The sequence below is a fragment of the Sprattus sprattus genome, assembly GCF_963457725.1.
Source record: "Sprattus sprattus genome assembly, chromosome: 2".
NCBI classification, from domain to species: domain Eukaryota; kingdom Metazoa; phylum Chordata; class Actinopteri; order Clupeiformes; family Clupeidae; genus Sprattus; species Sprattus sprattus.
This window is the reverse complement of record NC_137921.1, coordinates 59,139,651-59,162,967: the sequence shown is the minus strand read 5'-3', so window position 1 is coordinate 59,162,967 and position 23,317 is coordinate 59,139,651. Positions and strand designations below refer to the sequence as shown.

General features: G+C 39.6%; 1 protein-coding gene across 1 annotated transcript; it reads right to left on the bottom strand.

The window, feature by feature from the left end:
- Positions 1 to 425: 425 nt before the first annotated feature.
- selenof (selenoprotein F) lies at positions 426 to 4,185 on the bottom strand. The gene is made up of 5 exons (XM_080833570.1): positions 4,117 to 4,185; positions 1,909 to 2,076; positions 1,349 to 1,412; positions 1,089 to 1,138; positions 426 to 976 (listed from the first exon to the last, which is right to left on the bottom strand). The coding sequence occupies exons 1-5, from the start codon at positions 4,162 to 4,164 to the stop codon at positions 845 to 847; spliced, it is 462 nt and encodes a 153-aa protein (XP_080689696.1). The 5' UTR covers positions 4,165 to 4,185; the 3' UTR covers positions 426 to 844.
- Positions 4,186 to 23,317: the final 19,132 nt, after the last annotated feature.

The following is a 23,317-nucleotide window of genomic DNA, read 5'->3' as shown; positions in this document are numbered from 1 at the left end:
TTAAATATTGGGAAGTATGAAAACAAAAGCCCCTTAAGGGGCATAAACAATTGCAAGAATAATAGTAATATTATACATTTTCCCTGTGACCATGAGACTTGTATAAGCATGGCTGTACCCCTGGACCTAGCCTGGAATGTAAGTCATACATTGAATCAACTTAATTATTCCCGAATCTCAAATGATGAGCGACTTTGAGATGTGTCCCAATATAAATACATATTAAACATGTGCTCCTAAACTCTGGACATTAATCAGGACTTTTGTATGAGGAGTATGATATAGTAAAAAAAAATACTACCGCAGCGGTGATGATACAAAGGGAGATATTTAAGGTTGCCTCAGAGTTTTAAATGTTCAATTCTAAGGCATTTCACAAATGTAACTTCTCTGAAAAAAAAAATGGATTCTGATACATTTCCTCATGAGTTTTAGAGAATTTTTTTATTTTGAGTGCCTGCTGACCTTGCAAACAAACACTCACAAAGACAAATGCAAAGAAACAAAAGAAAAACTTACTAGGTGGTCTCCTACTACTAAATGTCATGAGAGGTACACTGGGGACTTCAGACCCATCATTCCAGTAATGGTTTACAGAGAGGCCTTCATTAACGTACACCTCTGCATTAGTACATGTTCATAGAGCACCACACTTAAAAAAAAAAAAAAAAAAAAGAATATCAGGGTTGATACATTATTGAAAATTTCTGTTAAACGACAGAGGAGGAATAAAAACTTAAAATTACTTTGGAATGACTGGAATCACTGAAATTTAAACAAAAGAATTTACTAATCAAATATGTGACAAAAATAGTTTAACAAACTATGTTGCTTGACTGGGTTCTTATATACGGTCCAACTTTTCACTGAGGAATTCCTCCACACTGTCGGTGTTCCATTTGAGGATGCTGAGTTCATCCACGATGTTCCCATTGTTGTCCAGCAGTTTGAGCACAGGGTCTGAGCCTCTCACATACTAGGGGGGGGGAATGACACACAAGCTCCTTAATGACTCCATCATAACAAAGAAAGCAAACTCAGAGGCTAAACGTATTTATTAATTTTTTACGAAATCATCCTACTGTTACCTTTATTTGTAGACCCTTGAACGTCTTTGGCTTGTCACCTCTGACAAATGCTGAAAGGTTATGCAGAATACAAATTTAACATAAGTGGCACAAAAGTAATGAGCTTCAGAATGTAAACAACTGAACTTCAGAATGTAAACAAGACAAACATTTCTCACAAAAGAAATACTGAAACTGTATCAGAATTAAAGTCATAGGTCAAAAAGACAACACAGATTTCCCCTAACTATATACACATGAAAAAGAATAACGTGACCGACCTTGGACTTGAGGGAACCTTCCCAGCCGTCATCCACAGACTTCCAAAATGGCACCAGGATAGTGCTGTTAAGGTAAAGGTAAAAAAAGCTAAATTCTCATGACATTTTCATTGAAACATTCCCCCCAGAGACAAAACAATAATAGAGACTTCTGGGGTCAAGTTTTATAGTGCCTTGCAAAAGTATTATAGCCCCTGAAAATCTATGAAACATTACATAAATGCTTCACAGTATATACATGTTGAATCATCCATTCCTGAATGTATTAGGTTACATTACAATGGAACACTACGTCCCTATGTAACTATTTGTAAAAACAAAAACAGCTATATTTCGCAGTTACAGCATTCAGGGCAACCAACAAGGAAAACAACATCATCAACAACCACCACACGATCCCACAATGGCAGGCATCCCAAAAGACATCAGTGCAGGATGGGTGTCACACTAAAAAAAGGCTTTTTGAAGTATAAAATCTAAAAGAAACTGATATTGATTCCTCATTATAAAACTGGGTATTCCAAGCCCAAAGCAACTCCTGTAAGAGCATCTGATGTTACCTTGATGGACTCCAGCTGTGCCTCTTCCTGGCAGCAGTCCCTACAGACTGGGTGAAGTGGATTCAGGTTGAACTGGCCCAACAGGTCACAGGAACTACACAAGAGGTTACTGGAGAAGCCCATCTCTCTGCAGGCCTCAGAAGTCATCTCTGCTCCTAAGGCTGAGAGCTAAGATGAAGATAGAAGCACACCGGAAATATCACCATATAGTTTTGATATCATAAGAATCATCCAGTTGGCTTCATTTGTGACATTCAGGTCAATAAACATCAAGAAGTTGGGTATACCCAATAGCCCCACCTAAACTTCTCAGATATTTCACTTCCATATTTCCTTGATTTATTGACTACATTGATCATTAAAGTAAAAGATGTTCTCAGTTCTCATTTACACTATTATCATCCATCATGGTCAATTAAGTTGACTATTTCCAAAAGAGAAAGGGCTCTGAAATATTCATTCAGCTATTGACTAGATTAGAAAACAGAACAAACACCATGGTAAGCAAAACTTAAAATGTAGAGCACGATACAATCAATCATGTGCTTCAAATAAAAAAGCATGCAGGGCCGCACTTTTGACTGACCTCTCACTGACATCCAGCTTAACTGTTTAAGATCTTGTCGTAATTATGAATCAAGATCTCTCTCTCTCTTAACTCACATAAAACAGATCTCAAAGACATCCTTCTTTCACCTACATAACATCAGGAAAACTGTCCTTCCAGGACTTCAAGACTTGACTACTGAGTAGTTTTGTTTGTTTCCATTCAGTGACAGGAAGCTCTACATTTTAACTCTGCAAGATATAATTCCTTTGGCTGTATAAACATACCCTCTGGTAAAAGATATATTTTTGCTGGTTTTAAAAAGGGCACTTGTAATTGAGTTCAACTCATGTCACGTTAAACCAATATGCACCAACATCATTGCAAGCCACACCCCGCAGTTTAAGAGCCACATATAAGTACCACGGACAACAATTACCACTTTTTATTCAGATTAAAGTTCTACACCCTTTAATAAAGACATTTGAGATATTGAGGTGGTACAATGTATAGTTCTCTCATCCTAACAACTTTTGTAGGATCAGTGTATGTCAATTATGCCTGTAGGGGTCAATTATGCCTGTAAGGGTCAATGGGCCACACAGTTGAAAAGCTGCGTACACGTACGAAATGGCTTTTAAATGATACAAAAAAAGGATAAACAAGTGAACTCAATCCTTTTTCTAAATTAACATTTTAACAAAGCAGATGATAACCAAAATAACATTTAAATAGATAGACCTATTTGACTGAGAATCGACAGTCAGGAATGTTCCATTATGATTTGCTTTTTAATTACGTTTATTTTTGTCCTGTAGTTACAGCTTTGAACCAAACTTTTATTTTGACCTATTACATTTTGTTGACCGCCTTTGCCAAAAAACGGATGTCTTATTAAGGTTGGTGTAAAGCTGCTTTTACAACAGCAAAGACAGGAAGTGAACAGGCTCTACGTAGACGGGTTCTGATTCTACGCGGAAGCATAACATCGCGATTTACGTGATATATTCGCCACACATTTCACGACAACGAATGATCATACCAGAGCCGGCCTGAGTCTATTACAAATTCCTCAGCTCATACTAACAGTCAAAGTACATGGCGTTAGCAAATAACGTGAATGCCTCCATGTTGAAAATGGTAGTAACTGTTAACAGCAGCCACCTTATGAGAGTTCATATTACATTTTTGAGAATCAGTGGATTTTGAAACGACCATTCCTAAAATCAGACTCCATTGTTATAACAATAAAACTGAACAACTAAACTGCTGCATCCAAAATATCAAGTATCACGTTAATTTAGAGACTAAATGACGCGCTTATGTGGATCTAGAAATAGTGACTGTTGAATAATAAAGTTATATCATTGAACCAATTAACGAACCGATTCGTGTAGCAAATATGTATTAGGGTGATATGGAAGCCTAAATTAGAATAAAATATATCTACCAAGAACTAGAACAATGCATTAACCTGTGCATGCCCATGTAAGCTAGCAGAGCGTCTTCCGATAAGGCAAGAGTTAACTCACATCGAAGATGCTCTGGCTTACAATTGAACAATATCACAACTACAACCAAACATTCATAAACATAACGTAAAAAACCATTTAAACATAATTTCATCAAAAAGGGATGTGGTTATATTAATAATGACTCACCATTTGCAACAATGACACAAGCGCTACCATATACACCTCGGCCTCCATCTTCCCAAACTGCAAACTGCAACGTTGTGTGAAGTAGCGACCGTCAAATAAACTGGATCAACTTCCGGCCACGTTTAGACAAAACTTTACCAACATAAAGGTCCTCATTCCTATTTAGTACTATTCGAAGGGATAGAGGCGCTTTTCCACCGCAGTAAATCGCGTTCCAGTTGTACTCGGAAGTCAGAATTTCCAGGTTTCAACAGGAACGCTCCAGACCACGTAGCACTTCTGTCTTATTTGTGTCTCATTAAATTAGTCCTACACACAGTATAGTCCCACATCTATCTGTTGACATGTTCTTATGATGTTTGATGATAAGATATTTGTATGAATAAATACATACAAACATCATATGGTATACACTACAAAAGAAGAGTAGGAACAGAAACACATGTTGATGGGGGCAATTATTTAAGTATGACAGTTTGGTGGGGATTGGTATGTGCGGGCCGAGAGTTTCTACAAGTAGATCGGGTGGAGCATAGACATGTATAGATAGACGCCGCCTCCACTGCTTCAGCCCGTTGCCTCGGCGAAACGCGTCGCCACCATTTTGGGAAAGGAGCTCTCTGCCGTCAGAGGTCTGTCAGACGTGTCAAACAAGCGCAAGTTGCCAGGAACTGCGGTTTATCTGGATAAAAATCACGATAACCTTTTACCATTCGCCACCAATTTCATGGAGTATTCAAGGGTTTATGCTCTACGTGAAGTGTGTGAAAAAGATTTGCCTCTACGTTACTTTGAATCTCGCTAGTTAAATCGCCAGTCATACATGTGCATGGGTCTATGATAAACGTTCACTTTTCTTGCAAAGCTCGTGCATTTTGAAAATACTGAGAAGATCTATAAACTATCGAAATAGTGCTTCTTTAGTTACTAGTATTGACCATCATTAAGAGAAAGAGCATACATCAAATAGTGAGAAACTGGCAGTCAGTGTGTTTTTCATAGTTTAATAGTTCCTTTTCAAGTATGTGCATTAAGAAACCTTGAACAGTGCAATTGGCAATACACAGTTAGAGAGGTAGATATCAAAGTTTACATAGGGGCCTCTAGGGGTAAAGATGGGAAATACACACACACACACAAACACTCAGAATCACAGAGAAAGAGGTTGAGAAGGAATAAGGAATAAACAAGGCGCATGAAGGCTTTCGGGGGAAAATCACTAATCGCATCTTCATTGTTTACTGCAAGGGAGTAGAACCCTTTACAATCCTGCACTGTGCAATCAGGACCATGATGCCCTGTTCTCATGCAGAACCTTAACACACCCACTAATAGACTAATAGACTAAATACTTAACTCTGAACGTCCTGACAGCCCATCTTTTCTTCTCCATTTTCAGCGCTGGCAAAACCTCTGTCCATCCAGAATGCCTGAAGCATTAGGGAGTTGTCGTCTTGATCCAAACAACTGGAAATAGTGGTTTCTGATGGCAAGAGATCATAGTCAGCGCATGAAATGTTCATTAAAAAAGCTGGTTTGGACTTGTTTGGGTGATGGTTTCAAGATCACTCCATCAAAATGCATAAACTGTGTGGATGAGAGCTGGCGTGGTCACAGAGATCAACATCTGATGGTCATTTTGATGTCATTACCGAAGGACGGAAAATGTAAATGTGACCAGACATCATGGCAAGGATGTTGAATGTTTGCATGTATGCCTTGGCAGATGTCTGTTGTTCAAAACAAATTAAGTGACTAGTTTAAGTGAGTATAGTTAAGGCACACCTTCAGCAGATGAAAAAAAAAAAACTATTTCACAAGCGGCCAAAAGTCTTCAATAGTTACAATAGATACAAACATTTTACCAACATCAAAAACATTGGTAAGAATAATCAAAAAGGTGCTATGTGTACGTAGTGTGCCAACAACTTTTCTGATATGGAGAGTTCACAGTGACTATCACAGCGATGTATGGCTCAGTGACTCTTACCTTAACACACCCACACCATGGAGACTTCACAGTGACTAACACAGCGATGTATGGAGACTTCACAGTGACTCTCACAGTGATGTGAAGCACTTATCAGTCAGGGCATGTGGATCTGCACTTATGATGAAGGTGATGGGGGGATTTCACAGAGGGCACACATGAAGTGGTAAACAACACGTCAAGAGTTTGGGCTTTGAGTCGCAGACACACATCATACATCATTGTTTTCTATGGGGAAGGGGGGGGGGGGGGGATGCAAGGCTGGGGGGAACACAAGAAGAACATACTTCAGCGCTTGACAGACAGGTGACAGACAGGACGCCTCAAGTGATCTCAATGTGCTGCGAAGGGGGAAAGTCACGAGCTGAGCGGGTAACACAGAAGCTGGATGTGGCAAGCTGTTCTCAGTTCAGTGCCTGAGGACACATGACATCAACCCCAAACATGGAGGAGAGAGAGAGAAAGTGTGAACCTTCCTCAATGCATGTACATAACCATCTCTCTATCTATCTAATCAAAACAAAACAGACAAAATAAATAAACAAAACACATTATACAACATAAAGTAAAAAATGTCTTCTAGAGGGGACTAACCAACATGAGTGGGAATAAACTGTCTGGAGGTTTTTGCAAACAGAGATCTGTAGCGCCTACATACATACATACATACATAAATACATACGGTACACACATACATACGGTACACACATACATACATACATACATACATACATACATACATACATACTGTACATACATACATACATACATACATACATACATACATACATACATACATACATACATACAGTGCCACTTTAAAGTATGTGAACCCCTTGACCACTTAGGAGTTTTCTGTTGTTTTACCATGATTTTTCATTTTTTTCATCACCAATTTTCCATAGAAGTAATGTCAGGTTTATGTTTATCATTTGCATGTACTTTTTTAGAGGGAGTTGTTTGAGTAGCCAAAAGACTACATGAAACATGGAATTAGTCCATTTTAAAAGTAAGTGAACCCCCAGCTGAATTGGTAAAGTCAAGCAGGTAACATATACAGTGAAACTTATTTGGGTGCTAAATTATTATCATCTGGGGTAAATGTACATGGGTCTACAATCAGACGAAAATTGAATAGACATGACATTCATGATCGGGTTGCTAGAAGGAAGCCTCTGCTCTCAAGAAAGAACAAAACTGCTGTTTCAACTTTGCCCGAGAGCACTTGGATAAACCAAAGGCCTTCTGGAAGTCCCTTCTTTAAAAAGATGAGTCCGAGATAGAATTATTTTGTCACGATCAAAACCAACAATTTTCGTCTGATTGTAGACCCATGTACATTTACCCCAGATGCTGCCAGAGAGGTCTGAAACTCTTTAGAGGTGATGTGTGGGTTGACTTTTACCTGATTTATTCTTCTTCTGGTGCTTCTTGGTGATGGTCTTGATGGGCGTCCACTTCTAGGCAGAGATGCGGTCATGTTGAATGCCCTCCATTTCAAAATTATTTGTCTTGGATGGATGGATGGAGCTGGAATCTTTTGGAGATGGTCTTATAGCTTTCCCAAGACTGATGGGCTGTCAGTACCTTCTTCCTGATGTTCTCGGATATCTCGTTTCCTCTCGGCATTGTTGATCTGTGTGGGTACACCTTGGCACTACAGTAGTTTGGTTGGTTTCCTCTCTTTTTTAATCTGTGTTGCCCAAACCTTTCCCTAAGGATGTCTCAGATGATCGGTTTGCTCAATTGACTAATTAATCACCCAAATAAGTTTCACTGAATCTGTTACCTGCTTGACTTTATCAATTCAGCTGGGGGTTCACTTACTTTTGAAATGGACTAATTCCATGTTTCATGTAGTTTTTCGGCTACTCAAACAATTTCCTCTAAACAAGTACATGCAAATGATAAACATAAACTTGATATTTCATCTATGGAAAATTGGTGATAAAAAAATTAAAAATCATGGTAAAACAACAGAAAACGCTTAAGTGGTCAAGGGGTTCACATACTTTAAAGTGGCACTGTACATACATACATACATACATACATACATGCATACAGTACATACATCCATAACAGGCGTGCTAAGTGTGTGTTGGTGTCTTGAGTCAAATGGAGCAGCTTATACAGGCTTTAAGCCGTAGAGGAGAAGGAAGCTCAGTGGGTCTCAGATCTCAGGAGCCTCTGGGCAACTTCCTGACGTCAGTCTAACCAATCAATCCCAGATGGGTCCTGAGCCCCAGGCTGAAGCAGGCACTTTGGGTTGAGAGAACATGAAAACCCAGGGTGCCTCATTGTGTGTGTGTGTGTGTGTGTGTGTGTGTGTGTGTGTGTGTGTGTCAGTGGGTGAGTGGGTGTGCAAGTGAAGTGGTAATGAACCAAGTGTGCTTAATTAAGCATGTGCAATGTATTTACCATGACTGTAAGAGTGCTAATGTGTGTCTTTTTTGTTTGGCTTTATTTTGTGTGTAAATGTGGTTATGTAAGTGTGTGTGTGTGAAAAAGATTTTAATTTGTGTGTGAGTGTGTGTGTGAATATGCATTTGAGTGTGAGTGTGAGTGTGTGTGTGTGTGTGTGTTTGGATATGCGTTTGAATGTGTGTTTGTTTGTGTGTGTGCGTGTGTGCGTAAGAGTGGGTGGTGTGGAACTCCCTCATTACCTAAGCTGTCACCTAAAGGCCCTTCACTTATTAGCAGTTTATTTTGGGCACTTTAACATTGTATTACACCTCAACTGGTACACAACCTTGCCTCGCTCTCTCATTGCCATGGCAAAAGACACAGCGCACGAAACCATAGTGACGGGTTAACTCATTGCAGTAGTCTACAGTACGCACACACACACTGTGTGTGTGTGTGTGTGTGTGTGTGTGCGTGTGTGTGTTATGAGTCACAAAGTTAGTGTCTTTCAAGTGCACATATACAGAAGTGTGTGTGTGTGTCCCATGTTCCTCCTTCCCTTCTCCTCCCTCTCTTCTTCTCATGCGGTGTTCGCTCTCCCTCTCTCTCTCTATCTCATTTCCAGACGTCTGTATGAGTGTGTATCAGCATGCGTCACCGATCACAGTTTATTCTGAGCCTTCCTCCTCGCGGCATTTTCTTCTCCTCTTGAAAGCAGCTTTCATTACCGAACCTGCTCTGACAGCCGTCATATATGCACAGGCACACATGTACATTCCCCCCCCACACACACATAAACACACGCATAAAAAGAGATGCACAAACACACACACACACACATACAAACACACACAAATACCACTTATGCAAACATACCAATGCATGTGTGAAAACTCAGCACTCAGTGCACATACAAACATAACATAATGGTGCTGTCAAAAACACCATCAAACATACATCACATGTATGTTAAAGCATTCATAACACACATGTGAACTCTCTCTCTCTTCCTCTCTCTCTCTCTCTCTCTCTCTCACACACACACACACACACACCATCAGAAAGACACAATATACAGTATACACATACAAGCGCTACTTATTCATAAACCTGACTCGCTTGTATTAGCACATGCACAGGAGTGGACATTTCCTCACGGTCGCGGTCCAGTCCGTAGCCTTTAACACCCCTTTGTCTTTGCCATGTCCTCTCTCACAGCGTACGGGGGTCAGTGCTGTATGTATTAATTATATATGCAGACCTATAGATCCCCTTGTCTCACCCCACTGATAGCCCCCACCAAATGCACGTTGGGCATAATTGCAACCGTTAACCTTTAAGTTGTATACGTAAACGCCATTGACAACCTGCCACGTTCCATTAGGCCCACCGAATGCGGCACGTTGCGTAATGCCTCCCTCCTACACCTTTCCCTCCGACTCACTAACTTGCTGCCACATTAAAACCACACCTCTTACTCTCTCCCTCAATTAATCATGCGCGTGCGGGTTGGTCGTAAAAGTGTGTGTTTCCAGAAGTTTCTGATGAGGGTTTAAGGTCGTGAGAGGTTATCGTTGTAGTTGAAATATTAAGCACCTCTCTCACTTTGATGGTGACCCCACAGTGGTGGCGCTGCCGTCTGGAGGAGGTGAGAGAGGTCAGAACACGTGTACTCCTGCTGCATGGGCCAGCATCTGCGCTCACAGGGAAAAGACTGCACTGTGTTCTGGAAGGTATGTGTGTGTGATTTAGTGTGTGTGTGTTTGTGTGTGGGTGTGTGTGCGTTGTGAACTTCATACACACACCCACACACACATGCCGCCGCATGCACACAATCACACACACACACGCACATGCTGACAGTGGGATGACTTATTGTGATTCTGCAGGCGTGTGTATGGCGTGTTCTCTCTGAGGTAACCTTGTGTGTTACTGCTATGTGTGAGTGTGTCATGGGCTGCTGAATGTTTGCACATGATTTAATACTGGTGATGAGCACTGCCTTTGATGAGGACGAGGCAGCAGACAAGGCAGCCCTGCTAGATTCATCACTTTTACATGTGGTCAAACAAAGGATTTTCTATAATCCCTGCGTTAAAATGGCACATGTCCACCATGCTGATAGTAATTCCATTTCTTTGATCTGGACCTCGTTTCTAGACACTAATATCTGAATTATGCTCTTCATTGATTCTAGAGTCAAAGGGGAATGTCAAAACAGGAAATGTCTCCTTCAGATGACATAGGTGCCAATAAAGAAAAACCAAATAGAATGGAGATGATGGTCAATAATATGTACTCATCATTAAGCCACAGTCAGCAGTAGCTTTTGCGCAATCATTAATGTGCAAAAGACATTGTGTGACCTGTATTAAAATAACATTGTATTTCATATTCATTGATAAACCTTTCACCCATATTAGCCAAGTATGACTCAACAGCCACCACTGCAGCACATTTGAATGCATGGATTTGAAAACAGAAAAGTAGCCTTGCAAATCCATGGCAACACAATGGTTATTAAGGGCTAGTTGTGCAGGTAATGACCATGTTTCTTGTCTAAATATCTGTCAGTCTGTCTGTCTGTCTTTCAACCTTGAGGCTTGCAGCTTAGCTGAGGCTGACCAACCTCTCACACTCTCCACCTTGCTCTAACCGCTGACCAACCTCTCACACCCTCCGCCTTGCTCCACCCTGAGGAAGGTAAATGCACAGAAGGCAGCAGCTGGCCCTGATGGAGTACCTGCCTGAGCAGCTGACCGGGGTCTCTACGGCCATTTTCAATCTGTCCCTGGTCCAGGCAGTTTTACCCAATTTGTTTCTAGGCCGTATCCATCATGCCAGTCCTAAAGCACCCCACCACTACAGCCCTTACTGACTACATCCTGCCTCACTCACCCCTATCATTGCCAAGTTGTTTGAGAGAGTTTCTGTCAGACTGTTTCTTTCTGTGTTTTTGAGCGCTACTGAGGGACGATAACGTTAATGAATCTCAAGTAAAAGCAGCGCGTTTAACACTTAAACTGTTAATATCGAAGGTAAACTCTAACAGTCTTTTGTGTTGGTGCCATTTGTTTCATTGTGTAAACCAGCTTTCACTATTTTTCTATGTCAGTTTTATTTTTAGTTCAAGGTGAATACACTTTTTTTAAAACAGCACTGTAATTGGCATGTTTAAATATTATTTAGCACAAACTGCACCAAATTAGACCAGGGAGGGATCCCTATTCCATAAGATTCCTTTCCAAGCTCCCCCATCTGAAGAGATTTTTGAGTTTAGATGTTTTATTACAAAAATTGTATGAAACCCATTACCAAATCAGTCTTACATTCTGTTACTTATGGTTGGAATAAGGCCTTAAGTTATAGCTTAGTAATGAAGAAACTGTATGATTGTAATAAAGCACATTGCTAGAGAGCCCTACAGTTATTTTATTAAACATTGATCTGAAACTCAAATCTGAGGCTGTTCTCTTATTTTCTAATAGACAAAATTTAGCAAGGAGCACATTTTGGTCAACCCATACCAATCTCAGGCTTGAAATACCAATTTCCAACTCAGCCAATCCATTTTTTATGTTTCAAATGAATTGCCAAAATAAAACAACTCCCGCTTCTGATCTAAGGTCCACCCACTTCTAATCTAAGACCTGCCCATTCCCTGTCTAAACCCTGTCCCTGCAAGGGTATTGTACATTGTACTTTCTTTGTAAAGTGGTTTACTTGCCACACACAGAGCAATTCAACAAGCAGTGTCAGTCTTATTCAGTTTAATAATGATGGTTTTGTATCTGTTTAATGATCTTTTAAATCAATTGAGAACCGTTTTTAATTAATATGTGAAAATCTGTGCTATAGCAATACTGTATTAAAACAGAATTGTGATCTTTGACCTTTGCCAGCTTGCAATAGGGGCATTGGTTAGAGGTTCACTCAAACAGTACTGTTCAGTTTGACGAGAACCAGAAAATATCTTACAGGGACCAAGTTTTTGTTCTACGTGAAAACAGCTGCCCTGCATTACTGTACTAACCCGTCAGGACCTACTTGGGAAACAGACAAACACTGCCATGTTTACATTTTGAAGTAGATGCATCAGGTTCCCCACTGGCCAATGGCAGAGCCACTGAAGAGGGAAATGAGAACGCGCACACACACACACACACACACAAAGTTTGAAATAGTATTCATATTTATTTCCCAAAACTCTTAATGCTGTGCTAGAGAATGCATTTGTTTAATGTACAGTACTTGTCACATGTATATTATGTTACGTCATTATAGCCTATAAAAGTCATTTGTGTGGTTATGTACACATAAATTAAGAAAGTATTAATAAAGAATACACCACCATATAATGGTTTATTATTTTTTTATTAACTTTTATGAATGCTTTGCAGGAGGGGATTGGTAGAGATGGGAAGTGATGAGGGAGATGAAGATGGGACTGAGAGCAGCCATTTCATATTTTGCTCTTCATTTCACACACAAATATTCAAGGTCATAAAAGTGTCCCATTATGTACTCAAGGAAATCTGCCAACTTTATCTTCACTTCATATATTTTTCATATATTTTTTCTGCAGCACTGAAATCATAATGTATGTAAATTAGCTTTGCATGGATACATTGAGCTCCCTCCAATTGGGAGTATCTTAATTATAATGACTAATTATTAGAAACATGATATTAGACATGATAATACATTGAAGGCTATTGTTTCTACCTATGTACCTACACACATCTACAGTCTTTATGATATATACTTTCTGAAATCATCCCAAGCAATACCTCCAGTCCCCACTTTTTCTAAGAGAAAAATTGCAAGGATGAATGTATGCTGCGCACCGTACTTACGAGGATTGAGGTAAAGCTCTTGTTCATGCTCAACGTCACATTGGTTACTTCCATTGTAATTCTTTTCAGGATTCATTCCACTCAGTCTTATGACCTTATTGCTAACATACTCCTAGATAAAGATATGAGACCTTTATTGTAAATGAATTATCAAAATTTCACACACAAAATGAATGATGTTATATCACCTGCTACCATTGTGTCACATAAAGGTGGACTGACAGTTAAGGGTATGTGTATCTAAGTGTTTCATAATTTCACATAACTGTGATATAATGTCCTTTTTAAGAATTATTTATGTTTCAGTTGTCCTGACTGAACAATACTAATTCAATCTGGCATCGTTGGGACCGTGGCAAACGCAATGCTGGTTGTGCTGAAAAGCATCAATCATTCAGCCATTAGTGAAATGTTACCTGAATCTTGGAGAGGTCACTAAAGGATTTGAATTGTTCCTCAGGACGTGGGTCTGTCCAAGCAGGTGATGCACCAGGCTTTTGGGGATAGATACCCTGAAGGATCTCCCAGCAGAGTTTAAATTTATCCTTCAGACAAGAGGGCACATTTTTTCTTGTTAATGTGGTATTATTTTGAAAATGGCTTATGTTGTCTGGAAAACTGACTTAATCACTTTCGTTTTGACCATATTTTCACCCTTTTATACATTACACCTAGAGGCCGAACCTTGAGGTAGCTGTGCCTGTCACTTGGCTCGATGTGATGCGCACAAGTTAAGGTTTGCATAAAGAATATAGATGGACTCGGTGTAGGTATTCCCGATAAAACCTTTGGGCCTTCTCCAAGGTCATATATCTTCCATAGCTCCTTGACCACAGTGTAAACCAGCTTTTGCAGTTGAAGATGAGGCTCTTTCACAGTCTCTTTCACAGTCTCTTTATGGCCTTGGTGCTTATTCACTTTTTGTCGCTTTGGTGTTTCAAGATGAGGCACATTCTGCTGCTTTGGCCCTTCAAGAAGAGGCAATAGTGAGTATCTTGATTATACTGACTAATTATTAGAAACATAATATTATATATGATAATATATTATAATAAATGATAATATATATTGTTGGCTATTGTTTCTACCTATGTACATACACACATCTACAGTCTTTATGATATATACTTTCTGAAATCATCCCCAGCAATCCCTCCAACTCTGAAAGAAAAGTTGCAGAGATGAATGAATGCTGGGCACTATACTTACGAGGATTGGGGTAAAGCTCTCGTTCATGCACATGGTGACATTGGGGTCCAATATCCTCAGGATTAATTTCACTCAGTCTTAAGACCGTTTTGCTTACGAACTCCTAGAAAAAGAAATGAGACCTTTATTGTAAATTAATTATCAAAGTTTCACACACAAAATTAATGAGGGAATACCACCTGCTACCACTGTGTTTCCCCCCTTCATTGAGTCACATAAAGGTGGATTGACAGTTTAAGGTATGTGTATCTTAGTGTTTAATAACGTCATATAACTATGATATAATGTCCTTTATAATAGTTATATATATTTCAGTTGTCCTTTAATACAAATTAAATCTGGCATCAGTGGCAAATGCAATGCTGGTTGCGCTGAAAAGCATCAATCATTCAGCTATTCGTTACCTGAATCTTGGGGAGGTGGTCACTAAAGGGTTTTAATTTGTCCTCAGGTCGTGGGTCTGACCAAGCAGACCAATCTTCTTTGGTATACATATCCTGAATGATCTCCCAGCAGAGTTTAAATGTATACTTCACACAGAAGACAAAACAAGTGTAAATGTTAAAGTGGTATTATTTTGTAAATGGCTTATGTTGTCTAGAAAACTGACTTAATCACTTTCGTTTTATCCATATTTTCACCCTTTTATACAGTACACCTAGTAGCCGAACCTTGAGGTAGCTGTGCCTGTCGCTTGGCTTGATGTGATTCGCACATGTTAAGGTTTGCATAAAGAGTATAGATGGACTCGGTGTAGGTATTCCCGATAAAACCTTCGGGCCTTCTCCAAGGTCATATATTTCCTTGACCACAGAGTACACCAGCTTTTGCAGTTGAAGATAAGGCTCTTTCACAGTCTCTTCATGCCCTTGTTGCTTTTTCACATTTTGTTGCTTTGGTGTTTCAAGATGAGGCACCTTCTGCAGCTTTGACCCTTTAAGAAGAGGCACCTTCACAGCTTCTTCATGCCCTTGCTGTTTCTGTTGATTGGATGCTACCTTCTGCTCTGCTAGTGACCTAATAAACATCTAGTAGAAAAGGGGAGAAAAAGGAATAAACAACAGATGGTTAATTAAACACTGCTTCATCAAGTGAAGTTTATTGTATAAATGGATGCAGCATGTGACCCTGAATGTTTAATAAGGGCTATATCAACTGATATGTTGCGTTCATTATGCCACACATATAAGAAGTTAAATCAGGTATATGAGGTGAGTCCCATTCTATAAGTCAGGCAGACTGAGAGCAATATGATATCTAGCTGAGCTGTCAGTGGAGCAAAGGGCGACCAGATACTCAAAATGTACTACAATGTTTGGTATAGTATTTGAGTATTTTTCTTCAAAATACATAAAAGAATTTACTGAGATATGTTTATACTCATCACAAGTTATGATGAGTATAAGTTATCTGTGCTTTGGATTTGAATTACCAATACAAACAAATTATCTATACAGTATGAACACTCAATTGTGGAATTATAGGAGTTGCATTAATTCTGTAAAGACACAGTAATGAGTGTGTGAATAATAAGCTATTGTGCCTCGTAAAAAAATTAATTAAAATGATAGTTGCAGGAACAACAATTTTACCTGTATGGCTGGTGGATACAATCTAGCAGCAGCTTCAAACCTCTTGACAGGTGAATCACTCTCAAACGTCTTGAAATGCTTTATATTCTGATTACACATCTTGATGTTTCCATGTTTAAACTGCACTTCTGACACTCCAGGTTGGAGTTTCTCAAAGCTAGGAGGTGGCCGTGAAGTCTGCATGTGATTCACTTTCACCTCAGGGCCATTCACCCTTGGAGTTGTTTTAATAACCAAATCAGTGGCCTGCTGAATAGAAAATAAACAATCATTATTTCATCAAATACTGAAGCTAATTCCTTTGATGCTTAGCAATCCATTTCACATTTTGGCTTTCGCCATTCTATGTTAGAGGCCATCTTACTGTTGCTGGAGTAGAGGTGAACATTTCAGAAGCAGAGAAAAGCTGTACAGCCTTTGGCGTCAATTCTCCCACTCTCTTCTGAGCACCTGGGAACTTCAGCTCAGGACCATCTTTAGGACATTCATTATGATCAACAGCCACCTCATGGTTTGGCTTAATTAGGTTATCATGTATCTGCAAAATGTGTTGTTACAATGATCACATCAGTCATTATTAATGATACAGCTTTCAGCTAAAAGTATTTGCTTTCACACTAATGACATGTGTATCATTTGTAATATGTCATATGTATTTTGTAATGATGCAATATACAGCTAGGTCTTCAGATCTTGGTAAAGCTCTAAGGCGCTTCACTAACCTGTGCAGCCGCATCTTGGCCCCTAAGAATCAGGCCATCACAAATGTTTGTGTTTCCCTCAGAGTAACTTCCCTCAGATGAAGGCATTTCTAAAACCAGACATGCAGGAAGGCTTGAGTCAACATGTGTCTTTATTCTATGATTCACCCAAATAAATACATTTAAATCTCTTTGGAAATGCTTTTAAAACATAAAACAATCACACCTGATGAGCTGCTCCATGAGGTCACAGCCTTGATATTCTGAGGTTGAGTCCAGACAGGAATGCGACACAAGGGGGTGTTGGTCTCATGATGACCGTCTATTTCCTTTGGTTTGTTATTCAAAGGCACATCCTCAAGGTTGTCAAATGGCTGGGCAGCCTCCATAGTTTGCTGTGGGCAATCATTATGATCCTAGCAAAGAAGAAAGGAATTTTCCTCATTTTATGAAGGTTCCAAATGAATGTTTGTCCAACGTTTAGACAAGCAAAATGAGGCACTTCACATCTAACAATAAAATGGTTGCCAAAAGGTAAGTCCTACCAGTAGGACTGCAGAGGACAGGTTGGCATCAGTTAACAGCACTGTTGACACCGCTGCATCCATCAGTGCAAATTTACACATTTTTACCGGTATAGCTGGTGGATAAAGTTGACCTTCAGATAACACTTCTTTCTCAAAAATCTGAAATCTGCTGTCAGGTGAAGCACTCTCACAGTTCTTGAGAAGGTCCTCATTTTCAACTGTGTCTATATTCTGATGATATAGCTTGATGTTTCCATGCTTAAACTGCACTTCTGATACTCCATGTTGGAGTGTCTCAAAGCTAGGAAGTGGCTGTGAAGTCTGCATGTGATTTACTTTCACCCCAGGGCCATTCACCTTTGGAGTTGTTTTAATGCCCAAATCAGTGGCCTGATGAATAGAGAGAAATACATCATTATTTCATCAAATACTGAAGCTAATTCCTTTGATGCTTAGCAATCCATTTCACATTTTGGCTTTCGCCATTCTATGTTAGAGGCCATCTTACTGTTGCTGGAGTAGAGGTGAACATTTCAGAAGCAGAGAAAAGCTGTACAGCCTTTGGTGTCAATTCTCCCACTCTCTTCTGAGCACCTGGGAACTTCAGCTCAGGACCATCTTTAGGACATTCATTATGATCAACAGCCACCTCATGGTTTGGCTTAATTAGGTTATCATGTATCTGCAAAATGTGTTGTTACAATGATCACATCAGTCATTATTAATGATACAGCTTTCAGCTAAAAGTATTTGCTTTCACACTAATGACATATGTATCATTTGTAATATGTCATATGTATTTTGTAATGATGCAATATACAGCTAGGTCTTCAGATCTTGGTAAAGCTCTAAGGCGCTTCACTAACCTGTGCAGCCGCATCTTGGCCCCTAAGAATCAGGCCATCACAAATGTTTGTGTTTCCCTCAGAGTAACTTCCCTCAGATGAAGGCATTTCTAAAACCAGACATGCAGGAAGGCTTGAGTCAACATGTGTCTTTATTCTATGATTCACCCAAATAAATACATTTAAATCTCTTTGGAAATGCTTTTAAAACATAAAACAATCACACCTGATGAGCTGCTCCATGAGGTCACAGCCTTGATATTCTGAGGTTGAGTCCAGACAGGAATGCGACACAAGGGGGTGTTGGTCTCATGATGACCGTCTATTTCATTTGGTTTGTTATTCAAAGGCACATCCTCAAGGTTGTCAAATGGCTGGGCAGCCTCCATAGTTTGCTGTGGGCAATCATTATGATCCTAGCAAAGAAGAAAGGAATTTTCCTCATTTTATGAAGGTTCCAAATGAATGTTTGTCCAACGTTTAGACAAGCAAAATGAGGCACTTCACATCTAACAATAAAATGGTTGCCAAAAGGTAAGTCCTACCAGTAGGACTGCAGAGGACAGGTTGGCATCAGTTAACAGCACTGTTGACACCGCTGCATCCATCAGTGCAAATTTGCACATTTTTACCGGTATAGCTGGTGGATAAAGTTGACCTTCAGATAACACTTCTTTCTCAAAAATCTGAAATCTGCTGTCAGGTGAAGCACTCTCACAGTTCTTGAGAAGGTCCTCATTTTCAACTGTGTCTATATTCTGATGATATAGCTTGATGTTTCCATGCTTAAACTGCACTTCTGATACTCCATGTTGGAGTGTCTCAAAGCTAGGAAGTGGCTGTGAAGTCTGCATGTGATTTACTTTCACCCCAGGGCCATTCACCTTTGGAGTTGTTTTAATGCCCAAATCAGTGGCCTGATGAATAGAGAGGAATACATCATTATTTCATCAAATAATTAAGTTAATTCCTTTGCTGCTTAGCCATCTAATTTATATTTTAGCTTTTGCCCTCTTACTGTTGCTGGAGTAGGGGTTAGCATTACAGAAGCAGAGAAAAGCTGTACAGCCTTTGGGGTCAATTCTCCCACTCTCTTCTGAGCACCTGGGAACTTCAGCTCAGGACCATCATTAGGACATTCATTATGACCAACTGCCACCTCATGGTTTTGCTTAATTAGGTTATAATGTATCAGCAAAATATGTTGTTACAATGATCACATCAGTCATTATAAAAAATGTAGCTTTCAGCTAAAAAAGTATTTGCTTTCACACTTATAACATATGTATCATGTGTAATATGTAATATGTGTATTTATATCACTTTACACTATCCCCACACACACAAGCACAGGACTCTTTGCGCTATCCACACATGCACATGAACACTTTTGCACTACTTTCCACTACTTGCAGCTCTGTCACAAGTAAAGCACAATGTTATATGTATATGTTATATGTTATCACCCCACCCCCATGTGAACATGTTCTCCCTATGTGTATTGTTTTTGTTTTTGTATTTATTGTGATTCATGTTTGTTTGTAAGTGTAAGCTACTGGATGACCTTAATTTCCCTCGGGATCAATCAAGTATCCATCTATCTATCATCTTTCTATATGTATTTTGTAATAGTGCAAAATACTCTGCTAGGTCTTCTGATCTTGGTAAAGCTCTAAGAAGCTTAATATCCTCAAGCATGTTGTCACGTAATGAATTACAAGCCATGTCCATTGGCTGATGTGCATTTTAAATTAAGATGTAAGCAAACATATCATTCCAGCAATTATGTTTGTTTCTGAACAATGTAGTCTCTTCTACCTCCTTCAGCTCCGATTTGGGGCCACTCTCAGCAACATCAAGGTGTTCACAGACATCTTCTGTTTTAACCACAATGCCAGTGTCTTCACAAAAAAGCACTTCACAAAAAAAACATTCCTACCAGTATAGCTGCTGAATTTGGTAGAGCTTCATTTGATAGCAGTGCCCTTGCATCACTCATCTCAACTTTAGTGCCATTGCCAACACTCTCAAGATGCTCAAGCACATCTTCACTTTCATCAGAAGTGCCATCGCCTGTATACTGATGATGGGTTGGCTATGAAGAGAGGAAACAATCCGTAAATAAAACGCTGACATATAGGCACCTCACAAGCATAGGTAAAACATCAGAATCAAAGTGACATATATCTCTTGGAAGATGATTTACCAGTCATGTCCATGAAGTGCTTTGCACATAAAATACAGCTATGGAAAGTGCATACTCACCAGTATGGCTACTAGGGGCAGTTGGGTATCAGGTGAAGGCTCCTTCCATTCAACGCTTTCCTCAGCATATTGTTTGATGTGATGATCAGTCTGATGAAGAGAGAATGAATGTGGTCAAATTGAAAAGTGATACAGTAGCCTACTTAAATACTATGTGGCTGCCATGACGCACCAACATTTTGTCAGAAAACAAATTTTAATGTACATTAACCTCACAAACCTGCACTGCAGAATCTCTGTATCTTGTGACATGATCACCATTGATGTTTGTGCACCTTTCTGTGTCACTGCCCTCCAGTGAAAACATTCCTATTACAAAAATATGCATTCAAATGTCATGACTATACTTCTGCTTGCTGACCACCACAAAGAGATGCTTACATCTTATAGCTTAGAGCTACCTCTTATTGTTTCCCTTCCCCTTCTGCCACACAACTCCCCCCCCCCCCCCCCCTTCCTATCTCTTTCAGCTTGACCTCAAGCAGGTGGGTCCTCCCCTTATGTGCCAGGGAGTTTTTCCTTGCCCTTGTTGCCATTGTGCTTGCTCTAAGGGGGTCCAGGCACTGGGCTATCTATGTAAAGCGCCTTGAGACAATTGTATTGTTTTGGCGCTATATGAATAAAATCGAATTGGACAAGTACAATAATTCACAAAAGTAACACCATACCTGGTGATGCCTGGGATGTCCTCAGCATGCACTCATGACAGAGCTGCACCTCCATGGCCTTACACTTTTCCAAAGCCATGTCTACGTTCTGATTAGGTTGATCCACTACTCTTTCCAAATGAGACCCACTGTCTTTAACCAGGTCCTTGGGGCCATACCTGGACGTAATCATGGCAATCTTATAAATGATAACTTAAGAGAGAGCTATGTGTTTTGTGTACCAGGATTATGCAAGATTTACAAAGTAAAAAAAGAGTAACAGTACCTCTCAGTGTCATCTTTAGTCTCATTCAATTGTGAAACCAGAATAAGAGGGCTAAACGAATCTGCCTCCTGAAAGAGAGTTTTAGGTAGAACATACATTTACAAGGATTTTACAGGTAATTAGAGCAGCAGTGCTGGTTCCTGAAAAAAACATCACCTCTCCCTGAGATTTCATTTCCTCCTGCAGGCGGGATGCAGAGCTCATAGTCGTCTCTATGCGCTGAACCATCTGGGTGAGCCATTGCCTATTACTTGTGGCTGACTGGAGGAATTTCTGATAGCTTTGAAATAAATTCTAAAGATAAAACAGATTCACAATCAATATCTCAATAAAACTATTTCCATGACAAAGACAGAACTTCTATCAGCTCCATACTAGTAGTTCACATATAGATACAGAAGGATCTTTACAATATCAACTTTTAAACATTATCATTATCATTTACAATGACAATGTTTACAATTGAAGTTAACATGATTTGGTTTAGATATCCAAAGTGCACCTGGTTCATCTTGAATTTGAGTGTGAGGTGATCCATCTGCATTTGGATGTCTCCTTCATCTGCTCCATTTTCCTTATGATATCTGCCAGTGAAGGGGGGAACAGTTACCAGCAGGACCATGTAGAACTACAAATACCGCACAGTGGTGCATAGCATTCTATCCCCCTCACTCCCCTGGAAACCAATGGTTGGGGTGTTACACTTATAACGATTGTAATCGGTCGAGTATTGAGTAAGAACACTTTAACCTCCAACCGAAAAAAGAAATCTGAACCCAAAATTAGAGAAACACAATCAGGTTCTCCCTTAATTCTGTAATTTTAAATATCCACTAATACAAGCTTTAGTCTGAAGAAGAAAAAAAGGTGATTTATTGGGAATCCTCCCGCCAAATTTGGCAATTAATTTGTTAGCCTATTATTTTTTTACCTACAGCAGTAATACATACATACAGTACTTACATATTAGCTCAGATATATAATTGATAAATAAACCACCAACCTTTTCTTCCTGGCGAGCTGACAGAGTTGGGCCTCTGTAATCCTTCTCTGAGCTTTTTCTTGCAGCTGGAGTATATCGCTCAAATGGAGGGCTTGCGACTCATCAATTGCTAGCATCTTCTGCAGCATGGTCGAGTGAAAAAGGTCATCTTCATAACTGGTATATGAGCCAATAGCAACTTCATTTCCCTGAGGAGAAAGGTTGTGGAGGGGAGGCAACAGGATTTTCTGTAATGCCACATGAACACACAAGAACACACATTTTGGAGTGTTTTGTGAAACTTCATTTACTGGACAGTGCTGCTCAAGAAGTCCTGGTATCATCTGCTCAAATTGTATGCCACAAACATCATTTTGCCTCTCCTGTTTTGGCACGTGTTGATCTTTTTTATATACTATCTCTCTGATGGGTCCTTTTCACAATATTAATGGCTTAGCACCCTTTGGTATGATGGCCAACATTGGTTATGGCACTAATACTTTTTCTTCTTACTATAGACCTATCTCTGCCATGTAAATTGAGACACTATTTGTGAACAGTAAATTAAATTCTTTCACAGTTTTTGGGCCTCAAACATCAGTCCCTTTACCACCAACAACAAAACACAGACAACGATGATGCATGTATCTACTGTGAATGGCTTAAAACAAATTGCTCCGTCAGATTCCTGGGGTAATGCAGAGTTTATAGCATCTCACGTAGCATCCCATCCTTCTACAAATTTAACTTAAAGAAACTCAACTAGTAGGCTATACAGCAAATACATCAAACTACAGGGACAGGAACACTTTGTGGTATATAAATTGGTATATAATATAGCCTTCAGATTCTGCTCTTGTTCTGTTCTGACAATGTGTTTAACTCCTTTAGCATCTCA